Source organism: Astyanax mexicanus, chromosome 21, assembly GCF_023375975.1.
Source record: "Astyanax mexicanus isolate ESR-SI-001 chromosome 21, AstMex3_surface, whole genome shotgun sequence".
Taxonomy (NCBI): domain Eukaryota; kingdom Metazoa; phylum Chordata; class Actinopteri; order Characiformes; family Acestrorhamphidae; genus Astyanax; species Astyanax mexicanus.
In genome coordinates this window covers 42,434,203-42,458,571 of record NC_064428.1, presented here as the reverse complement: position 1 = coordinate 42,458,571, position 24,369 = coordinate 42,434,203, and the positions used below count along the sequence as shown (strand labels likewise).

The 24,369-nt window shown below is 36.3% G+C and overlaps 1 protein-coding gene across 1 annotated transcript in view; it reads left to right on the top strand.

Moving 5' to 3' along the window:
- Nucleotides 1-19,976: 19,976 nt before the first annotated feature.
- The window catches only part of LOC103027070 (mucin-3A-like), a 28,448-nt gene continuing 24,055 nt past the window's right edge, over nt 19,977-24,369 (top strand). The window contains exons 1-7 of the mRNA XM_049469563.1: nt 19,977-20,008; nt 22,814-22,859; nt 23,334-23,431; nt 23,598-23,626; nt 23,723-23,744; nt 23,870-23,903; nt 24,012-24,138. Coding sequence (XP_049325520.1) covers nt 23,377-23,431; nt 23,598-23,626; nt 23,723-23,744; nt 23,870-23,903; nt 24,012-24,138 — 267 coding nt within the window. The 5' untranslated portion in view covers nt 19,977-20,008; nt 22,814-22,859; nt 23,334-23,376. The remainder of the gene's footprint in view (nt 20,009-22,813; nt 22,860-23,333; nt 23,432-23,597; nt 23,627-23,722; nt 23,745-23,869; nt 23,904-24,011; nt 24,139-24,369) is intronic.

Genomic DNA, 24,369 nt, shown 5'->3' with positions numbered 1-24,369 from the left:
TAATTAGCATGGTGAACTCATTAGCTGGATTAGCTGTAACTCCAGGGTAAATCTGGAAATGCAGTAATTATAATCTCCACTCATAATTTGTATTTGAGTAATTGGAGGAGTAATTGTATTTAATACTTTAATAAATGCAGATTTCAACTAAACCTTTATCGATTTAACAGATTTTAGTAGATATAAATATAAAATATTTATACATTATTATATCTAGTTAAAGAAATTTATCTTTCTCTTATTATTTTACATTGTTAATTTATTGTATTTATCTTTATTTTATATTTTATAAATTCTTTACTTTTTATGTGTCCATTTGTTTTTTCATGGTCTTTTAGAATTTTATACTTTACATATATAAATTGTATTTGTATATATTATTTATTTCTATTTTATTTCATAATATTTTCAATTTCACACTAAAAATAAAATAAAAAAATAAATCTTTCACAATTAATATACAAATTAGATTAATGCACTAGGAGAAAATAAAGATATGAATAAATAAAACATGTAATTAAGTAACCAGTTGGGAAAACTAAACTAAACTGAACTAAAGATAAAACGTTTGGCCTAAAAATATATATATTTAATTTAACCTTAAATTTACCCAGGCAAGTCTTTAAGAACATATTCTTATTTACAATAAAAGCTGAAGCTACAGGAGAGACGGGTACATCAAAAACATACAAGAATAAGAGGTTAAAAAATGTAAAATCAAGGTGAAAACTAGCTCAAATTAAAATAGTAAGAAGAAAAGATGATAAATACAAATTTAACAAACAGTGCTAAAAGTAAAATAATAGAATAGAATAGAATAGAAAGTAATTAAACAGCTCCAGGTGGTTTAAAAACCTGAGACCTGTAAATAAATTAAAATCCAATTTTAGTCCCATAAACACAGATTTCTCAGTTCAGTAAGATCTAATCACTAGAACAAGCCTGTTTATTACATTTATCATCTTTATTAACAGAAATCAGAGATTTATAGATAAACTATAAACTGGTAAATGTGTAGAAAGTGTTTTTAAATAAAACTAAAGTCGTCTCCAGTGATGAACCTCAGGGCAGAGACCATCTTAACTCTTTCAGACCCCTGTCCATTACAGAGGACATCATGTAATTTCTTATTTTTTCAAATGTTTTGTTGCACATAACACTAATTGAGACCTGTTGTTAAACAGAATAGAGTAAAAATGAGCCAATGGAAATGTTTACAAGCCAATGAAATAGACAATAGCTTAGCCCCGCCCACTACACTGGAAAAAAACAGAACTAGAGCCAAAGTAAATATATTCATAAAAATAAAAACAAATAATCAATTTTTACTAATTGTATGTGGTTTGGAACATTTTTTTATGTTTATTTTAGTCTTTAGGGAAGGCTTGTGATGGATTTCAATCCAACAGACATAAAAAAAACACTTTTTTTTTAGGTAATTAGATTTACTGTTAGTATAGATTTTATATTATGACATTAGAGTCTTCATTTGTTTGCACTGCACAAAATTCAGTTCTGAAAGGGTTAAAATGGTGATGTTTTATTTATATCAAATCAAATCAAATATATTTATTGGCGCTTTTTGACAACTGATGACGTCACAAAGCAGCTTTACAGAACAGAGAATCAAAAACTCTTTAAACTTTAAAATATCTACAGCAAATAAATCCAATTAACTCAAATATTTACTATTTTTCTCCCCTTTAATTGAACGCCTGTGTTTAATATTTTATATTTCATTTAGAGCTTTTTATTTCATAAATCATTCCTAAACAGTAATAAACACGAGTTAAAGGGTTCTAAATCACATTAAATTAGTAAAAGTTAAATGTTACTTTAATACAGCTGTTTTCCAGTGTTTTGTTACTTTGGTCTATAAACTTGTTTATTGGCTGGTTCAGCTCTCAAATACTGTTAATAGTGTTTTATGTGCAACAAAACATTTTAATATATAAATATATAAAATACATGATGTCGCTGTAAAGGACGCAGGGTCTGAAAGGGTTAAGTCACACAGGTCTGATATAGAAACAGTGTTTTATTACGTTTTTCAGACTTATTTACTGAGTTTCAGTCTGAGTTCTAATATCAGGAACTTGGGTTAAACAACGCAGGAGTTCTTCAGATCTATACAATCTGAGGCTCCGCCCTGAATCGCTGGGCGTGTCCTGAAGAGACAGAGTGGGTTTCTCTGCGCCTGAAGATCCAGTTCAGCTGGAATCCTCCCCACAAGCCCCGGGGCGAGATATCGATGAGCATTTAATAATTGAACGCCATCAGGACGACGAGACGCTCCAGGTTTCCCTCAAACCCTGAGGAACATTCTGATCACGGGACCTCCAACCTGAACCCACCTGAACCCAAACTGTTCAAAACTCCATCATTTGTTGGCTTTTTTATATCAAATTCACACTGAGGTAAATTGCTCCGGACATATCTACATATATCTACAGCTCCGAAAAAAAAAATAAAATAAAAAAAATCTTTGATTTTATCAAATTAAAAACCTCTGGAATATAATCAAGAGGAAGATGGATGATCACAAACCATCAAACCACCAAACTGAACTGCTTGAATTTTTACACCAGGAGTAAAGCAGCATAAAGTTATCCAAAAGCAGTGTGTAAGACTGGTGGAGGAGAACATGATGCCAAGATGCATGAAATTAAAACTGTGATTAAAAACCAACCAGGATTATTCCACCAAATATTGATTATTTCTGAACTCTTAAAACTTTATGAATATGAACTTGTTTTCTTTGCATTATTTGAGGTCTGAAAGCTCTGCATCTTTTTTGTTATTTCAGTCATTTCTCATTTTCTGTAAATAAATGCTCTAAATGAGAATATTTTTATTTGTAATTTGGGAGAAATGTTGTCTGTAGTTTATAGAATAAAACAACAATGTTCATTTTACTCAAACATAAACCTATAAATAGCCAAATCAGAGAAACGGATTCAGACACTGAAGTGATCTCTTCATGTTTACAGAGCTGTAGACATGAACATGTATCAGTCAAAAGTTTGGACACACCTTAAATTAGGTGTTTAATAATGCTTTTCATTATATTAAAATGTTCTGTATTGTAGATTAATACTAAACTCATCCAAACTATGTAGAAAATATATAGAATTATTTAGTAAACAAACCAGAATATATTTTATATTTTAGATTCCTCAAATTAGCACCTCTTGCTCAGATCTCTGCTGGATTTTCTCAGTCAGTTTTATGAGGTAGAGTCTCCTGGAATTCAGGCTTTCAGTTAACAGCTGTGCTGAACTCATCAAGAGTTAATTACTTGAATTTCTTGTCTCTTAATAAAGTGTTTGAGAGCATCAGTTAAAGTAAAGTAGTGAAGAGGTAGAGTTACAGGTATACAGTGAATAGTGAATATTTCAGTAATGTTCGAATCCAGGTTATGAGAAGAAACAACTACTCAACTAAATAAAGAAAAAATACTTTAAGAAAAAATGAAGCTCAGTCAATCTGAAAAAAAGAACATTTAAGAAGTTTGAGAGTTTCCTCAAGTGCAAAAAACATCAAAAACATTATAATGATGGAATTGGCACTAATCAGGACCGTCCCAGGAAAGGATAGAAGAGCGAGAGTTTCCTCTGTTGTACAGGATGAGTTTATCAGAGTTTTCAGCCCAGAAACCACAAGTTAACAAACAGCTCCTCAGATAAGAGTATCTAAATACTTCACAGAGTATTTTGGTTTGTTTGATGTTATTAAGTTACTACATGATTCTAATCTTCTCTGGATTCCCTCTAGTGGAAGTTCAGCGTAGCGTCAGTTCTGAGGTAAAGGATTTAGATACAGGGTTTAAACTGGGTGTATTCAGTTTAGGAGGTAAAGAAAGAATAAATAACAGAGAACATTCTTTAAATACTGGCGTCTCAGAGCTGAGAGTAATAATTGCTGCAGGGTGATTATAGAGTGGGTGAAGGAGCTGCAGTAGCCGAGGGGACATTACTCAGGATCTGGTTCAGTCAGAAACAGAGAAGACACTAAAATATGTTTCTGGGGCTGTGCTCACAAATACAAATATATACCTATATATATACCTATATATACAAATACACACACACACACACACATATATATATATATATATCAGAAATTTAAACATTTATTTACAGTATGGACAGTATATGGAATCAATAGTTAGAATATTAGCATCACTATAACTCTATAACACTAGAATAATATATCATTAGCTATTCAGAGCTTATGCAATAATATATTTATTATATATCCAAAACAGCAACTTTACAGGAGAGAGAAAAAAACGTGTAAACTTTCAATGGAAGTCAATGTAAAAAGAGTTTATTTCAGGTCATTTTGAAGAGTTTCTATTGGTCCGTTCATCAAGAAATTTTGGCGGAGTGTAAGGGACAGAGTGTCTGTTCAAATTATATAGTAAAATAAAAATCCACAAAAATGGAGATACGTTTTTTTTCATTGGACAGTGACGAAATACAGATATAGTCAGATATATACCTGTATATGCATAAATCTATAAATATTCTGGTATATCACTGCAAGCACATACAACTGAACTCCCCAAAGAGTCAGCTGATAAATAAACAGATAAAAGTTTAAGTTAAGTGTTTTTAAGCCTCTAGACTTTAACATAACAGAAACGGATTAAAATCAGAAATTTAAACATCGAAAAAAAAATGTAAAATAGAACAGCTAAATATTCTGTAATATTTAGAGTATACAAAATCAATAGCAAGTATATTAGCATCACTATAACTCTATAACACTGGAATAACATCTCTTTAGCTATTCAGGGCTTATGCAATAATATACTGATATAAATGATACAGATTTGTACGAATATTTGTATTACAGTTTTTGATTCATGTTTTTTATTATATGTTTAAGATTGATGCTTAATTTTGCAATAGACAATTTATTTTCTTATCAGAAATATCAACAATATATTTTTGTTTGGGAGAAATCAGATATTCTTTCTTTTTTGGATTAATTTGGACAACTTTAAGAAAATTAAATGTACTTTATTTAGACATCTACTATATATTTACATTTTTTCATTCTTTTTTTTTAGATTTGTTTTCTATTTTACTTTTATTTATACAGATAAATCCCTTTAAGATCACCTGGCCAAGACTTATTATGGGCATCTCCCTAACATTTCAGAATTATTAATTATTTATATAATTTAATATGAAGTATTATGTAGCCCTTTTGCATTTACCTGTTTTTAAAATAAAGTTTAAGAGAAAAAAATTGTCTGTACAACAGTTTTGAACAACAGAATAGTTTGCTATAATTTTTGTTCACACTCTTTAATTCTCTAGTTTCTGTTGATCAAGTTTTTATTTGCTGTGAGGTGATTGGGTTTAGTTAAAAGTAGTGGGCGGGGCTAATGTTTAATTAGACGTTAGAGCTGTAATTAAAGCAGATTAATGAAGGTGTAGATGAACAGGTGAGCGTGACGTCGGTCCAGAAGCGAGAGTGACCTCCTGAGGAAGGAACTGGAATTTCCAGGTTCTCTGATCAGAAAACCACCGCAGGGTCTTTATTACCTGAACCTTTTCTGGCCAATCAGGATTAAGACTAACTTTACAGGCGTCACACGACGTCAGCAGCCTCCGAATTTAACCCGTCCGTCCACATACACTCAGGTACACACACCTGAGCAGGTGGGCAGCCGCCTTAGACACGACTCCATACCTGCGTTCGACACATGGATGGAATGTGACTCCGCCTTTATCTCATCTGTGTGCAGAACACACCTGTACAGAGATCATGTGATCACCTGTGAGCACCTGGGGATCAGTACGGGTTACGGCTCAGGATGAAAAGATATAACTGAACATGAGTATCAATCCCACAACCATCAGTAAGAACTGGCTCCAAATCCTGGGCTTTCATTGGCCGCCTCATTTCCCAGGTAGTGATTGGTGGGCAGATGGTTAATCACCTCATTACTGAAACTCTAATGTTGAGGGAGAACTTTACCTGTCCAGAGAACAGAACCTGCAACCTTCTGGTCCAAACCCTGCTGTCCTAACCTTCCCTAACCTGACGGCTCCTCCCACATTGGTTCTACTTAATTGATCCTTTAAAAATCAACTATTCAGGTTCTCCGGTCCAGAAGATCGAGCCGCACCTGAACCTGAATCTCTAACTTTTAGAACAGCCGACACTTAAATAACCGTTTACTAAGATTCTTCTAAAGATAAAATGAGCACAAAGGAATTAATGAATAAAGAGAAATGTTTTTCAGATTATCTAATTAATTGATTAATTCAACAGAACAATATAAACCAACTAAATTATAAAATAAAAATAACAAAAGGGAAAGAAAAAAATAAGATTTTGAATTGATTTGACATTTCAAACTGAATAGGAATTGATAAAACAAACAAATGCATGGACTGGGGAAAAAGAGGAAGAAAAAAAGATGGATGTCATACATTGTTGAGAAAATCCACTTTTAGTTATGTAAATCAGAGGGAGGAATATTTAAGAACAGCAGGTTAATTTTATTATCTGCTGAAAATGGAAGTAATAGTTTCTGCCCAATCCTTCACTTTAACTCACGGTGCAAACTATTGTTTAGGTGTTTTAAATAATAAAAGTGTAGCTACTAAAGTTACATCCTAAACTGGCAAAGCATTAGCATTAGCAGCAAGAACATAGCAGACATGTGTTGTCTAGTATGAAGAAGATTCGTGCAGAGACTCAAGAGAACTCCAGATAAACTTTAATACACAGATCTGTAAGAAACTGAGAAAAAGATTATAATCCTCTGGAATATAATCAAGAGGAAGATGGATGATCACAAACCATCAAACCACCAAACTGAACTGCTTGAATTTTTACACCAGGAGTAAAGCAGCATAAAGTTATCCAAAAGCAGTGTGTAAGACTGGTGGAGGAGAACATGATGCCAAGATGCATGAAAAAAACATAAAAACCAATCAGGATTATTCCACCAAATATTGATTATTTCTGAACTCTTAAAACTTTATTTTTTAGTTTTTAATTAGTAGTTTTATTGTTTATTTTATTCAACACCATGATTCCTCAGACACTGATAACCAAACTCTCCTCACTTGGACTGAGCTCTTCCCTGTGCAACTGGGTCCTAGACTTCCTGACCAACAGGCCGCAGTCTGTGAGAATTCACAACATCTCCTCCCCCTCCATAATCCTCAGCACTGGCTCCCCTCAGGGCTATGTGCTGAGCCCCCTCCTGTTCACACTGCTCACATATGACTGCTCACCTCTCCATCCAGGCTGTCATATTGTGAAGTTTGCGGACGACACGGCAGTGGTTGGATGCATCACGAACAGAGATGAGTCCAGCTACAGGCAGGAGGTGGAACACCTGGAGGATTGGTGCAGAGAAAACAACCTCTGCATCAATGTAAAAAAGACAAAGGAGATGATTGTGGACTTCAGAAGGGGCAAGCATGCCCACCTCCCCCTGCACATTGGAGGATCTGCGGTGGAAGTGGTTGACAGCTACAGGTACTTGGGTGTGCACCTGACCAGCAACCTCACCTGGAGCAACAACACTTCCACTCTGGTCAGGAAGGCACATCAGCGGCTCTACTTCCTCAGGAGGCTGAGACAAGCTGGACTCGGGAGCGTAGTCCTCACCTCCTTCTACAGATGTGTGGTGGAGAGCGTTGTGTGCTCCAGCATCAATGTGTGGCATGGAAGCTGCTCTGCTGCAGACAGGAAAGCACTGCAGAGGGTGGTGAAGGCTGCACAGAGGATTGTTGGAGTTAGCTTCCCCAGCACCACAGACATTTACACCTCCAGGTGCAGGAAAAGGGCCACCTGCATCAGGAAGGATCCCACCCACCCAGCACACGCACTTTTTGTCCCACTCCCCTCAGGCCGGAGGCTGCGGAGCATTAAGTGCAAAACAACAAGACTCAGAAACAGCTTCATTCCGGAAGCTGTAAGACTCTTAAACTCCACTTAACAACACACTGCACTGACACCAAGGACAAATTACTGTTTACTGTTTACCAACATGGTCACTTTACTTGCACTGAGACACTTTATCTCCACTGCTCTAATTCACATTATCATGCTGCTATAGCACACTTGCACTCTGGACTTCATGTTGCTGAACCTTCTACTCTCTATTTATTTATTTTTATTCTTTGGGATATTTATCTATCTATTTTGTATATTCTATTTCTTTTATTGTATTCTTTTTTTATCTATATATCTATTAATAACAGCTCTTTGGGTGTAAAACTGGATCGTGAGATCACAATTTCGTTCCACCTCATGTACCACATGTGATGCGAATGACAATAAAATCTCCTTGAATCCTTGAATTGTCAATACTGCATATGTACAGGACATACAGAGAATTGAAATTACGTTACTCTCCTTCCCAATTTTACAGCAAGTACAGATAATAGATATAATAAAGGAGAATGGGAGACACTATGTGTACAATACAGCAGGGACACAAATAGACATACATGAGACAAAAACAAGGTGCAGTAGTGTGGGGGAGAAATAGATATATAAATATATAGATATATAGATATATAAATATAAGTCAAAAAAAGACACTATATGTACAACACAACAAGACACAATAAACATACGTAAGACAATAGTGCAATATTGATGGTGATTGAGATGGAATGACAGTATAAATAGTAAATAACAGTAGTGCAAATGCGTTATATGGTATATAGCTTAAGGCTGGTAAAGTGAATGGGTGCGTAAGTCCTTAAAGTTCACAGTTTAATTAAGTGGAATTAAAGTGCGTATAGACAGTGCAAGTATATCAGTAGTGCAGGTGTTGTGTAGTGCAAGTCCGTTTGGAAGGGACCAGTACTTTGTGCATTGTAGTGCAGAGTTTCAGTACTTTATTAGTGGGGGGGTCAGGATGCTGAGTGAGTGTGTGCTGGGGGCAGGATTGGGATGGGGGGTAGAGCAGGAAGAGAGTTCAGCATCCTCACAGCCTGATGGATGGGGCTGTCTCGCAGTCTGCTGGTCCTAGACCCGAGACTCCGCAGTCTCCTCCCTGATGGCAGCAGGCTGAAGAAGCTGTGTAGTGGGTGGGAGGGATCTCCTGCCAGACGGAGGGCTTTCCGTGTGAGGCGGGAGCTGTACAAGTCCTGAAGGGAGGGGAGAGAGGTGCCAACAATCTTTAGATACTTTACTGATAGATAGATACTTTATTGATCCCCGAGGGGAAATTCTAGACATCCTGCAGCAGACACAAAGTTACAAATTTATGAATATGAACTTGTTTTCTTTGCATTATTTGAGGTCTGAAAGCTCTGCATCTTTTTTTTGTTATTTCAGTCATTTCTCATTTTCTGTAAATAAACGCTCTAAATGAGAATATTTTTATTTGTAATTTGGGAGAAATGTTGTCTGTAGTTTATAGAATAAAACAACAATGTTCATTTTACTCAAACATAAACCTATAAATAGCAAAATCAGAGAAACTGATTCAGAAACTGAAGTACTCTCTTCATTTTTTTACAGAGCTGCATGTTGTTTCTCACAGTACAATGTGATATTTTTTTATGGTTCTCAAGATAAAAATGGTTGGTTATTAGATATTTTCTGAATTTTACAGTAACAATCTTAGAACATTCAATCTTCCTGGAACCTTTTAGTAAGTTAATGGTTATATAACGTTCTCTGTTAGCTGGTTCTAGGTCTGGTTAAAGAGTTCTGTCCACTAAAATTAGTCCTGGTGATTGAATTGGTTCCATTAAATTGCTTCTATAGGTGGTAGCAGACAACTGATCTCGAACCGGCATCTCTAATCTTTAGAAACTTTACCTCCTTAAAGATATATAGATACTTTATCGATATTTTATTGATCCTGAAGGAAATTTAAAGCAGATTTCTGTGTCGGTTTTACTGTAAAATAACAGCTTTAGGATGATGTTAAATACCTGAGCCAGGTGTCAAACAGGTTCAGGTGTCTCTCAGCTTGTCCAGAAATGCATGTAGGGGGAGCTCTGGTGCAAAAATACACATTCTAGCATTTTCCTGCTTTACAGCACATCATTCATACTTGTGTCTGTGTTTCCTTCTGGCTCCCTCATACTTTCTGCCTGACTGTACACCACTAAATCTACAGGATTTCTCTTTAAGCATTACATAAAAAAGCTTTAATGTTTCATAAGGAACGTTACTGAAAAGATAGAGATAGATAGATAGATACTTTATTGATCCCCGAGGGGCAATTCTAGACATCCAGCAGCAGACACAAAGTTACAAAATAAAATATATAAAATATAAAGATAAAGATACATATAAATACAATCAAATAAAAAAATAGAATGTACAGTGTAAAAGTACAGTCTTTAGTGTGTGTGTAATGTAGAATGGAGGTAGTGCAGTTGAACAATAGACAGTGAACACCAGTTGATGTGCATAATGTGAGGATAACTGATGTCAGCCAAACAGAAAGTGCAAATACACAGTTATATAATAATTTAAATTTAGCAGTGCAAATGATACGTAAACAGTAGATGAATGAACTAGTGAATGAACTACTAGTGCAAAATAGGGTAGAACTGTAAAAATAGTGTTATAGCTGAGGGTGTGTCCATGGTGTGGCCAGAGTTGCCAGGGTGAAAAAGTGTCACAGAGTGTTTAGTTTGCTGTGCTGAGATGAGTTGAACAGTCTTATGGCCTGAGGGACAAAAGACCTCCTCAGTCTGTCTGTGGAGCAGGACTGGGACAGCAGTCTGCCGCTGAATGAGCTCCTCTGCCTGGTGATGGTGCTGTGCAGAGGGTGGTGAACATTGTCCATGATGTTCAGCAGCTTACTGAGGGCTCTCCTCTCTGCCAGTGGTGTTAAGGACTCCAGCTCTAATCCCAGCACAGAACCAGCTTTCCTCACCAGCCTGTCCAGTCGTCCAGCGTCCCTCTTGCTGATGCTGCCTCCCCAGCACACTACAGCGTAAAAGAGGACGCTGGCTACCACAGACTGGTAGAACATCAGCAGGAGTTTCTGGCAGATGTTAAAGGACCCAAGCCTTCTGAGGAAGTACAGTCTGCTCTGTGCCTTCCTGTAGAGGGAGTCAGTGTTCACTGACCAGTCCAGCCTATTGTCCAGGTTCACACCAAGGTATCTGTAGGACTTGACCACTTCCACATCGACCATCTCGATGGAGATTGGCTGCTGAGCAGAGGGCCTGGACCTCCTGAAGTCTATGCACATCTCCTTGGTTTTGGAGATGTTCAGCTGCAGATGGTTCATCTTGCACCACGCCACAAAATCCTCAACCAGGGTTCTGTACTCCCTCTCATCATCATTACGCACACACCCCACAATTGCAGTGTCGTCAGAGAACTTCTGCATGTGGCATGACTCCGAGTGGTATTTGAAGTCTGATGTGTACAGTGTGAACAGGACTGGAGAGAGAACAGTCCCCTGTGGTGCTCCTGTGCTGCTGATCACTGTGTCAGAGGAGCAGTCCCTGATCCTGACATGTTGTGGTCTCTCAGTAAGGTAGTCAGTGATCCAGATGACCAGGTGCATGTCCACCTCCATCTTCATCAGCTTGTCTCTCAGTAGTAGGGGCTGGATGGTGTTGAAGGCACTGGAGAAGTCGAAGAACATGACCCTCACAGCACCTTCCCCCTTGTCTAGATGAGAGTGAGCTCTGTGCAAGAGATAGAGGATGGCATCTTCCACTCCCACCTTTTCACGGTACGCGAACTGCAGTGGGTCCTCAGCATGGTGGACCTGAGGTCTGAGGTGGTCCAGCAGCAGTCGCTCCATGGTCTTCATCACGTGAGATGTCAAAGCAACAGGCCTGTAGTCATTCAGCTCCTTCGGGTGTGCCTTCTTAGGAACTGGAACGAGGCAGGTTGTCTTCCACGTGACAGGAACCCTCCCTAGACGCAGACTCAGGTTAAACACATGTTGGAGGGGCTCACCCAGTTGAACAGCACATGCCTTGAGCATTCTGGGGGACACTCTGTCCGGGCCAGCTGCCTTCCTGGGGTGAAGTCTCCTCAGCTGTCTCCTGATTTGGTCTGCAGTAAAGTTTGGTGGACTGGTGGAGCTGATTTGTCTGCTAGCTGATAGTGTTGATGGTGTTGATGGTGGTGATGATGAAGATGGTGGCGGTGAGGGTGGTGTTGGTGATGATGAAGATGGTGGGGGTGATGAAGATGGAGGAGGTGAGGATGATGGTCAAGTCAAGTCAAGAGGCTTTTATTGTCATTACATCTGAGTACAGGTACACAGTGTAGTGAAATTACGTTCCTCCGGAACCATGGTGCAACATAGAACCACAAGCAATAGACAACATAAAGTGCAGGAGTGACGACAGTGCAACATAAAATTATAAAATTATAACACTAAATAACAATAATTACAATAAATACAAAAGACGAGACAATTTAAAGACAGGACAGTGCAGTACCGATACGGTATAATAAAGTGTATAGTGAGGATAAGGTGCAGAGATGTGTGACATACTGTAACATATAGAACATATATAATCACAGCAGTTACTGAGGTAGAGTTTATAGTTTTTGAGAGTGCAGCAAATATTGCTGATAGGAATAAAGACATGTCAGCCTCTGTGTGCTAAATGGGTGAAGTTCAGTCTTTGTGTGTGTAAAAGGTGATGGGGGGTTCAGTTCAGTTTTGTGCGAGTGTGTTGGGTGAGTGGTGGGTGGGGTGAGGTTCAGTTCTGTCTCTATGAGTTGAGAAGTCTGACTGCCTGGTGGATGAAGCTGTTGCAGAGTCTAGTAGTGGAGTCTCGGATGCTCCTGTATCTTCTGCCGGATGGCATCAGGTGGCTTTGCACATGTTGGTGAAAGCTGGGCAGCAGAGCCTTCAGATTACTGTGATTGAAATCACCAGCAACAATAAACAGTCCGTCGGGGTGTGAGTTCTGGAGTTTGGAGATAACAGTGTACAGTTCTTGCAGAGCGTTAGCATTAGCACCGTTAGCATTAGCATTAGCATTAGCACTGGGTGCTACATACACTGCTATTATGTAGACGCTGCTAAGCTCTCTGGGCAGGTAGAATGGCCTGGCTCTGACTACAGCAAACTCCACCAGCGGCGAGCAGTAGCTGGAGATCAGCGCAGCGTTGTTACACCATGCTGTGTTGATGTAAACACACACCCCACCTCCACGTACTTTGCCTGAGAGGCCAGCGTCGCGGTCCGCGCGGTAGCATAGCATGCCTCTCACCTCAATCGCGGAGTCCGGTGCTGATGACGATGATGATGGAGGAGAGACTGGTGGTGGTGATGAAGATGGAGGTGAGGGTGATGGTGGAGTTGAAGGTGATGGTGGTGGAGATGATGGTGATGCTGCAGGAGGGTAGAAGGAGGGGGCCGCAGGAGGACAGTCAAACCTGTTGTAAAAGTTGTTAAACTGGTTTGCTCTGTCCACACCCGCATCTGCTGGGTTGCCGCTGTTGTTCTTGCACCCAGTGATGGTTTTCATCGCATCCCAGACTTCCTTCATGTTGTTGTCTTGCAGCTTTCTTTCCACCTTTTTCCTGTGAGACTCCTTGGCCTCTTTAAGACGTACCTTGAGTTCCCCCTGTACGCGCTTCAGCTCTACCAGGTTTCCATCTTTGAACGCCCTCTTCTTTTGGTTTTGGTTTAAAACCTACAGAATTTCCTGAAATAGATGAGATTCCACTGCAGCCCTTTGATAGTCAGTTAAAACTCCTCCTTCTTTTGTTTTACAAATATTTCTTAATTACTTCTTTTCTTCAGTCCTGTTTCCTGGTTCTATAGGGGGGGGGGGTGGTTCTTACATACTGGTATGACTGGTTTTCTCCAACTTCCCATAAATCTGTTTTTCTCATCGCTGGTTAGAATAATTTACTGTATTTTATCAGTTTTATCATTTTCTGCTCAGATTTTCACGCCTGAAAGTCCAAAACAATGTTTGAGTGTTTGTTATATTGTACACCGTAATGATTAATTTTTTTTTTTGCAATTTATTTATATATATTTTTATATATATTCATTTTTGTTGTTCAAGCATTAATTTCTATATTGTGGGCAATAAACAAATTCCATTAATTGCTGTCAGATCTTATCTGTTTTAAATCTACTAAATTAAATGCTCTGAAATCAATTAATTAAAATTACATTTAATCACATTTAACCAATAACTGGTACAGACTGTAATGAACGTCAGCTATAGGGTTTATTTTTAGGAGAATCTAAACTCTAACACATTTTTACATTAGTAGCTGAAATAATAATAAAATTAACCAGCACTACTAAAATGCTTAATAATGATATGCAAATTAACAGAATTTTGAATTTCTTTAGTAAAGTCTGCATAAACGAAAAAACAGAATGTTTTTTTTATTTTAGCAAACACCTTTTTATAAATACTTTCATACTGTTACAGATTTACTTCAATATAATATAATTAAATAAATAAAAAAAACGTTTTTATTAAATGTTCTCATTTGTTTTTATTTCTATTGTTCAACAATAGAATATTTTTTTTGTGCTCAAACTTGATAAATGATAAATGAAAATAGCATGACAAAAGAATTAGTAAAAAAAACAGCAATGCATAAAACATAAATTTTATTAAAGTAAGATTTAGAAATTGATTTGAAATTTTAAACTAAATAAGAATAGATAAAAAATGGACATGGTCAGATGAATAATAGATAAGTCATACAATGTTGAGCAATTATTGATAATCATTTTTTTTAGGTTCTAGGTCTGGTTAAAGGGTTCTCTGGATACAGTTCTTTCCATCTTTCCATTAAAAGTAAAACTGATGAATTGATTTGATCCATTAAATTGGTTTAAATTATTAATTCTCATAAAACGTTTACAAATATTTTAGAATTAGTATTCAAGTTAGGATTTCCTGGAATGTTTCTTATGAACATGAAACCTTCCATTGTAATAATAACAATAATAATAATAATAATAATAATAATAATAATAATAATAATAATAATAATAATAATAATAATAATAATAATAATAATACATTTTATTTGTATAGCACTTTTAAAGAATCTTAAAGGCATTTTACATACAAAGCAAAATAGGCATAAAGCACAAAAAATAACAATCCCTGAACATAAAAGCAAGAATATCGAAATCCTTCAGTAGAAATCCTCAAGATTCCACGTCTAATATCAGAAATAAAAACTATAAAAACGCAGGACTGTTAACCCTTTAAAATGTCTTGTTCTGTATTCGGGCTGCAGGTCCAGCTGATACAAAATCCTTATTTTCTGCAGTAAAATAATTTATTTATATTTTGTAAATTTGAGGGTTTAAAATCTCCTCCTGTTTCCTCTCTACTGCACTTAATAATAATTCCAGATCAGTGACAGCAATCAACCTAAATTAATAATCAACCTTTTTAATACTAAAATCCACAATATCAGACAAGCCATCAGTACATCTCTATCCACCAAGGAGCCCATGTGCTCTCCAAAACCATGCAAAAGCATCATAGTCAACATGTGCCAGTTTAGCACTATTAATGAAGAAGTTTTAATTGATACAGTGAGTCACCTCAGATCATCCACCTGCAGTCTTGATACATTACCAACCAAGTTTTTAAAGAATGTTTTTTACTCAATATCAGCAGACATTCTTCAAATTGTAAATACCTCACTCATGTCAGGTGTTTTTCCAATTGCATTAAAAACTGCCGTTGTGAAGCCTCTCTTAAAAAAGAAAAATTTAGATACAAACTTATTGAACAATTACAGACCAATCTCTAATCTACCATTCATTGGAAAAATAATTGAAAAAAAATTGTCTTCAAGCAAGTTATGCACTTCCTGTCCATAAATAACTGTCTAGACCAATTTCAGTCAGGTTTCCGGCCCAATCTTAGTACTGAGACTGCGCTTATTAAGGTTATCAATGACATTCGCTTAAACACAGACTCAGGGGAAAATGTCTATTCTACTACTGCTGGATCTCAGTGCTGCTTTTGATACCATTGACCACAACATTCTCATAGATAGACTTGAGAACCGGGTTGGAATTTCTGGAACTGTCCTAAAATGGTTCAGTTCATACCTTCAAGGAAGGAAATACTTTGTGGAAATGGAAAATAATGTTTCTGAGACTGTGCCAGTGACCTGTGGTGTACCCCAGGGTTCAATTCTTGGGCCACTCTTATTTAATTTATATATGATTCCTCTGGGGGAAATCATGCGTGACTATGGGATATCTTACCACAGCTATGCAGATGACACTCAGATCTACATGGCCCTCTGCCCAAACAACTATGGTCCCATTGACTCACTGTGTAAATGCCTTGAGCAGATAAATAAATGGATGGGACAGAACTTTCTGCAGTTAAATAAAGATAAAACAGAGATTATTTTATTTGGGAATAGTAATGAGAGGCACAGACTAGCTGCCTATCTGGATTCAAAAAGCCTGAAATCTAAAGAACTAGTGCGTAATCTTGGTGTACAAATGGACTCTGATCTCACTTTTAACAGTCACGTCAAAGCCGTCACCAAATCAGCATTTTATCACCTCAAGAACATCAATAAGATCAGAGATTTTCTGTCTAAATCAGACCTGGAGAAACTCATCCACGCCTTTATTTCTAGTAGGATTGATTACTGTAATGGACTCCTAACTGGACTCCCAAAAAAGACCATCAAACAGCTTCAGCTGATTCAGAATTCAGCAGCCAGAGTTCTGACTAGGAGTAAAAGAAGGGAGCACATCACCCCCATCCTTAAATCCCTGCACTGGATACCAGTATGTTACAGAATAGACTTTAAGGTTCTGTTACTGGTCTATAAATGTGTTAATGGTGCAGGACCAGCATATTTATCTGATGTGCTCCAGCAGTATGAGCCGAGCAGAACTCTCAGATCATCAGGAACTGCTCAGTTAGAGCCGCCTAAAGTAAAAACTAAACACGGAGAGGCAGCGTTTAGCGTTTAGCTGCTACGCTGCTCTTAAATGGAACCAGTTAACAGAGAGCATTAGAAGAGCTCCAACACTAAACATGTTTAAATCCAGACTGAAAACCTACATGTTTGATCAGGCTTTCAGCTCAGCTTAAAACACTGCAGCTCCGCCCACTTTTATTCTGTAACGGCACTTTTATATTATGTTTTTTTCTTATTTTAATTTTATTTCCAATTCCTTGTTGTTCTTTTACATGTTTTTAATTTTACTTCTTGACTCTTATTTTAGTTTTTATTTCCATTTTTACTGTTATTCTTTTACATGTTTTTTTATTATTATTTTTTATTTGATTTCTCTGTGTATTTTCTAACTTGTAAAGCACTTTGAATGACCGCTGTGTATGAAAGGTGCTATATAAATAAACTTGCCTTGCCTTGCCTAAATTAAAAATAGATAAACCGTTGTTTTCAGGAGAATTTTAAGTTTGGAAAAGAGACATTTTTATGATTATTATTTTTTTTTTTTTTTAGTTGCAGATTTACATTCCTTTTTTATAATTTTTATTACAATTACAATAACAATTTGTATTAACATTTATTAGAAAAATGTAGGTGTTTATTATCAGGCTGTTCTGTTAAAGGGTTAATGCCCCCCTCCTGATCCAGTATGAGAGAATACATACTGGTACCGGGGGCTGAAACTGGTTTTATTGGGTGGAATGTGGACGCCGGCGTGTTGATCAGTTTAAAGAACAGAATGACCTTTTCTCTTTAGAGGAAGAAGTATTGTCCCGGCGTTTAGAAGCGTTTTTTATTACAGGGCTGAACAGACTGAGCCCGAATACTCACGACTGATTTTACCTGATTAACTGTTCAGATATTTAAAAACCATCCTGTATTTATTGATCTGCTGAAGAACAGAGTGTTTACGCTGCGTTTACTGGGTTTAATTATTAACATATACGTATTCATATAATAAACATTTTTAAATAGTTAAATAATGTCAAATTAAATCAAATTTATTTGTATAGCGCTTTTTACAACTGGTGTTGGCACAAAGCAGCTTTACAGAAACATGATTACAGGACAAAGAATCAGGTAAAACATTAAACATAGAAAATACAGAATACAGAACCCCCCAGTGAAAAACTCCCTCAGAGCTGCAGGAGGAGGAAGAAACCTTGGGAGGACCAAGACTCACATTAAAGGGGGGACCATCCTACCACTGGTCAAACGGCTTTTAAATTAAAATTTAAAAAGTCTTTTATACATCCATATAGGTTTTATGTACTCAGGAGTGTAATAGCGCCACTAATGGCTTGGATGTAATCTGTAGTGGAGAGTAAGATGGTCGATGAGCAGCTGATCTGTGGTGGTGGTGGAGAAGAGCTGACTTCAGAAACTTCCATCAGTCTGGCCGGACAGGAGACGCAAGAGCCTGAGGGTCCAACATCGGTATCGGGTCAGACAGGTGGGCAGTCAGTAACTCGGAGGAAAGCAGAGAGATGGAATTAGTTTTTACTGGATTTATGTAAAACTGAGAATATTAAAACATTATCAGAGTGTGGCAAATGACTCCGGCAGAACTGAATAAAACAGCCTAACTAAAGGCAGAGAGCCAGAAGGTAACATAGACATGGAGGCACCCTGAAACACTGGCATCCACCCACTCCACCGTCCACAAACCTGAGTGACCGTGTGCAGTGGGAGAACAACAGCACCAGCATCTCAGTTTACCCACAGTTTCCTCTGTCCATGAACCCCTGAATCTGCAGCCTTATCTAAAGGGAAAAACATTAATTACCAAAAGCTAAACTAAACAAGTAAGTTTTCAGTCTAGACTTAAAGATTGAGACTGTGTCTGAGTCCCGAACATATTCGGGGAGATTATTCCAGAGTTGAGGCGCTTTATAAGAGAAAGCTCTTCCTCCTGCAGAGCTCCTCTGAATTTGAGGAACTACTAAGAAACCAGCACCCTGAGATCTGAGTAATCGCGGTGGTTCATAACAGGAGATGAGGTCTTGTAAATACTCAGGAGCGAGTCCGTGTAGGGCTTTATACGCTAACAGGAGAATTTTATAGTCTATGCGGAATTTGACTGGAAGCAGTGCAGTGCTGATAGGACTGGACTAATATGATAAAATTTTCTAGTTTTAGTGAATGTTCTAGTTTTAGTGAATGTTCTAGTTTTAGTAAATGTTCTGGTTTTAGTAAACGTACTAGTTTTAGTGAATGTTCTAGTTTTAGTAGGTTTTCCAGTTTTAGTAAGTTTTCTAGTTTTAATGAAGAGAAATGGAAGAAATAACATAAAAATAGATGACACAGGTTTTTAAAGGTTTCACTCTCAGCAGAAACAACTATAATAACTACAATCAAGAGTTTTCAGTGATTCTTTCTCAGCCATGTGGAGGAATTCTGTTTCTCTGTAAAGTCATGTAGATTCAGATATTTTTCATCAATAGTAAAAACCTCCATTTAAAAACAGTATTTTGTGTTGTCAGGGTAGCTGTGTAAGATTAATGAAAGTACTGATGAAGTTTTACAATTTATTTAAAGATTCTGGGAATTCTGGGCTGAGTCCTATACGGATATTCACATTTATAACTCGGTTCTTTTCCAACTTAAGATAAAAAACATCAAAAATGATCAGATAAAAATATCAGAATAATCTCTGGCCGATTCCATCGTTCTTAAAAAAGCAATTATTATCATCATCCATCCTTACCAGCGGCTGTGAGTCCCAAACAGCTAGTGGGTTGCTAAGGTGTTGCTATGGTATAGATGTTGCTTGTTAAAGTGTTGCTATGATATGGTTGTTGGTTGAGGTGGCGTCAGCTGTTGCTAGGTGTTTCTATGCTGTTGTAATGGTACAGATGTTGATTGTTAAGGTGTTGCTATGGTATAGATGTTGGTTGGTGAGGTGTCGGCTGTTGCTAGGTGTTGTTATGCTGAAAGAGTGAACGGTGCTGTTGAGCGAGTGCTGAAAGGAAAGCCCTGAAGGCCCAGTAGGCCCCACCCACTGGCACTGTCCCCGCCCCTACCTGTACACACTGCAGCATCACATCCATTACCTGAGACCTGCCTCACACACACCTGTAGCATCTCACAGGTAAGAACTGCACCTGCACTCGATCTTCTGCTGTAGACTAACATCATTTATCAATAATTAATAATATCAATATCAGATTTATAAACTCAGATTTACAGTGTAGAAGAAGATAGAAGTAATATATTAGTTATCAAATGTTAAACCTTAACAATCAGTTCCACCTCTATTACTTCTGTATATATTTTATATACAGCTCTTCAGTTCAGTTTCTGAGACAGCTTATTCATGTGATTAAGATTAAGATCAGATATTTCATGTGTATATAATGTGTGTATATATATATTTGTTTATATATTGTGTCTATATGTATTGCGAGTTATATATATTGCATGTTATATATATATATATATATATATATATATATATATATATATATATATATATACCATGTGTATATATATTGTGTGTTTATATATATATATATATTGCATATATATATATAGTGTGTATATATATTGTGATTTCTATATATTGCGAGTTAGATATATTGCGTGTTAGATATATTGCATGTGTATATATTTTGCGTAGTTATATATATTGCATGGGTATAATATTGCGAGTTTATATCTATATATACTGCATGTGTATATTTTGCGTGTAAATTATACAGTTTCATTTGTAGATATTTCAATTGTAGATATTACATGTGTATATATGACGTGTATAAATGGCATCTGTAGATACTGCATGTGTATATATTGCATGTGAACATATTTATTTTTAAAATATATCATGTGCACATATTGCGTGTGTAGAAATGCTGTGCGTATACATTGCATGTGTATATATTGCGTGTGTTTATAGTGTGTGTGAATTTTGTCGATTTATGGGTCGGAGCTTCTTTTATTACCAATTGCCAATGTGTTCCCAGAATACAGCTCCGCGTTGCCAAGGTGTTGTCCTGATATGGTTGTTGGTTGCTAAGCTGTTGACCACTATTGCTAAGCTGTTGCTAAGTATATTTATTGGTTGCTAAAGTGTGGCTACTTGGTTGCTATGGAAAGGAATTTGGTTGCTCTGGTAAAATGGTTGGTTGGTTGCTAAAGTGTTGCTAGGTAATGGTAAGGTGTTACAACCCAGTTGCAATGATAGTGGGTTGGCTCTGAGGTTGTTCGTGGTTGTTACGGTGTTGCTAGGCTGATGCTAAGACATTGCTAAGCAGCTTTAAAAGTGTTTCCCAGCTGTTGTTAAGGTGTTGCTAAGGTGCTGGTACTTGGTAGGACTATGGAAAGTATAGATGTTGCTAAAGTGTTGCTATGAAAATGGGCAATTTGCTAAGGTGTTGCTCTTTTATGTTTGTTGGTGGCTGGAGGTGTTGCTGATTGGCTGTTAAGGTGTTACTGTCTGGTAACAATGGTAATGGGATGGGTTGTCCTGTAAATCATAAATACAGTTCAATAAACATTTATATTTACATGGTTAAAATAGACAAACATATGGTAACAATAGCAGGACAAGAGGCATAAATTGCAATTTTTGTTTGTCCGACGTTGTTATGATGATCAAGTGGAGACATACAAATATGTTTGCATCATAAAAACTGTTAGATCTATTAAAAAGGTTTAGGTATATTCAAGTTGTTTAATTTTGTTTAAAAAAAGTTTTATTTCTATTAAGGACTTTAGTTCTTTAAGTGCTTTTAGTTCTATTGATGACATTTAGTAGAAGTAAATGCCATCAATAGAACTAAAACTTTTAGTTCTATTAAGTACTCACTCCTTTTAAAAAACTTTTAGTTCTATTGAATACTTTAATTTAATACTTTGCCTTATTAAAGATGTTTAGTTCTATTAAAGACTTTAAATTATAATAAAGAGCTCTAGTTCTATTAATGACTTTTAGTTATTTTAATATTTTAAGTTTTATTAACAGTTTTAGTTATAGTAATAACTTTTATTTCTATCAAATACTTTTAGCTCTATTTAATACTTATTATTTTTTATTATTGTTGTTGTTTTTGTTTTAGTTCTACTAATGATGTATTTTTTTTTAGGAACTTGATTATTTTAAAGACTTTTACATTTATTAATTATTAATTTGTATATAAAAAAAATTCTATTGAACATTTGACCAGTTTTAGATCTCTTGAAGACTTTTTAGTTCTATTAAGAAGTTTTATTTCTATTAAAGACTAAAACTGTATACAATCAATCTGAAGAAAAGATAAGAGTATCATTATGGTCATATGAAGTAAACTGTTATATAAATTGTGGTAGTTTTTGAGATATAGACACCATCCCTTATTCCTTCCATTTATCGTCTCTTCAGGATATATACTTTTCTGTTTGTTCAGTGCACTGCAGAACATAACCATAATTATTTATTATAATAAAAACCACAACATAACCACAGCCTGTATATAGAGTATATAATCTCCACGCCCTGAATTTACAGCGTTTACACCTAAACACAGGAACTGGTTTCTGATCTGAGAGCTCACTCGTCAGGTTTCACCACATAAACGCATACGTCTCTCTGTCATGCTAATCGCTTCTCTAATTGCTGAGATAACTGGAATTCAGGGAGGCGGAGTCAGAAATAATTGCAGGGTGAGTTTACTGTCAGTCTGCAAAAAATATGACAAAAATGTGCCGTTTTTACATTCTAAACCTACAAAACGCCCGAGGCCAGAACTCCCTTATTATACACATATATCTATATGTGTATACACTGCCTATAATCTCAAATCACGTATCTGTATATTATTACCACATTCTTTACCAATGTCTTTACTATACTGCATCTATATATTCCATATATTTCACACCCACAATTTTACACTGACACTGACTTTGTATCCAACAGATCAAAGAAAACTCAGTGAAACTCAGTGAATGCTGTTCCCTGATTGGTCAGTTTGCATTGTGTATATTTTATTTTATATGTTGCATTTTTATTAACTAAAAGTCAAAAATAATGTTTGTTTTTTTTTTAGCTTCAGCATAACATAGTGAAATAAAAATAAGATGACTGAGTTTGAAATGTAATTGAGTAAAAGTTAATATTAAGATATTTGACTGGAATGTAATAGAGTAAAGTTAAAATTAGAATATTTGACTTTGAACTAAATATAATAGAGTTAAAATTAAGAAAATTAAGTTTAAAATATTTGTAATGGAGTTAAAGTTAAAATTAGGATATTTGAGTTTGAAATGTACTGTTGCCTGGAATGTAGTTGAATTAAAATAAAACTCATCCTAAATGGAAATACTTAAGATACACAAAATACTTAATTACAAAAAAAACACTACATTTAGTTTTTTACTGTTCAGGATGATGATCAGTGATTTGGAATCGGTTGAATCTCTTCCACTGTTTCCTTCAGAATTAGTGAACGATGGTGAACTAGTGAACGAACCCAAACCACAATGAGGAGAAACATCATGATCTTCAGAGCGCTGGTCCTCGCTCTTCTCTGCACAGGTGAGATTATCTCAACATTCATCACTTAAGATCAAACTGGTCCAAATAAAGATCTGCAGATAAAGTGTTTTAAAACCAGAATCAAAATAAAATCAGATTAAATTCATTAGAAAAGATTTCTCTGATGTAAATAACTATCTAATGATGATGTCATCGTTCTGATCAGGATGCAGGGCAGCTCTGGTCAGCGCACAGGTAAGATCACCTGTCTGTGTTTCCCTTCAGAGTGAGAATTTAAAAAAGAGAGGTAAAATTGACCAGTAACTCGTTTTACTCCTGATTTTCTTTCAGTGCAATTCGACTCAACTCGACGGTAAGAGTGATCGATCTTTCTGATGATGTTCTTCTAACTTCAGACAAACAAAAATAGTTTAGTATTGTTTTATGTTTAATACTAATTAATAAAAAATATGAAATATGATCCCCCCTCCCCCACAGGAGCAGCAATAGAACCATGTAGTCTGAAAATTAGGTAAGTTAATTTTTACCCCACAGTTTTTTTTAAACCAATATTATATATAAAATGTTTTCTGTGTACGGACTTATTAATAATAATATATAATAATTTTTTCACCACTAGTGACATCACCACAACTGCCGACCCCACAGTCATCACCAAAGCCCTGCCCAGTCTCAGCACCGTCACCGGCTGGAACCAGGGTCAGGCCAACGCCCTCATCCAGAGCATCACTAGTGCAGGATTCCAGGTAAGTGTGCACTGCACACAGATCACCTGGATACGATGTTCCTGATCCATCAAAGAGACGATGGGTATCAACCTTCAGATGATCAGTGTAGAAGATCATGTGATTCAGTGTAATCAGATGTACTGATGTAACCAGTGTTGTTGTTGTGGATCATTTTTAATTCTAAAGTTTAGTTCTTTAACTGCTTTAGTTCTATTGAATACTTGTAGTTTTATTAAAGACTTTTAGTTC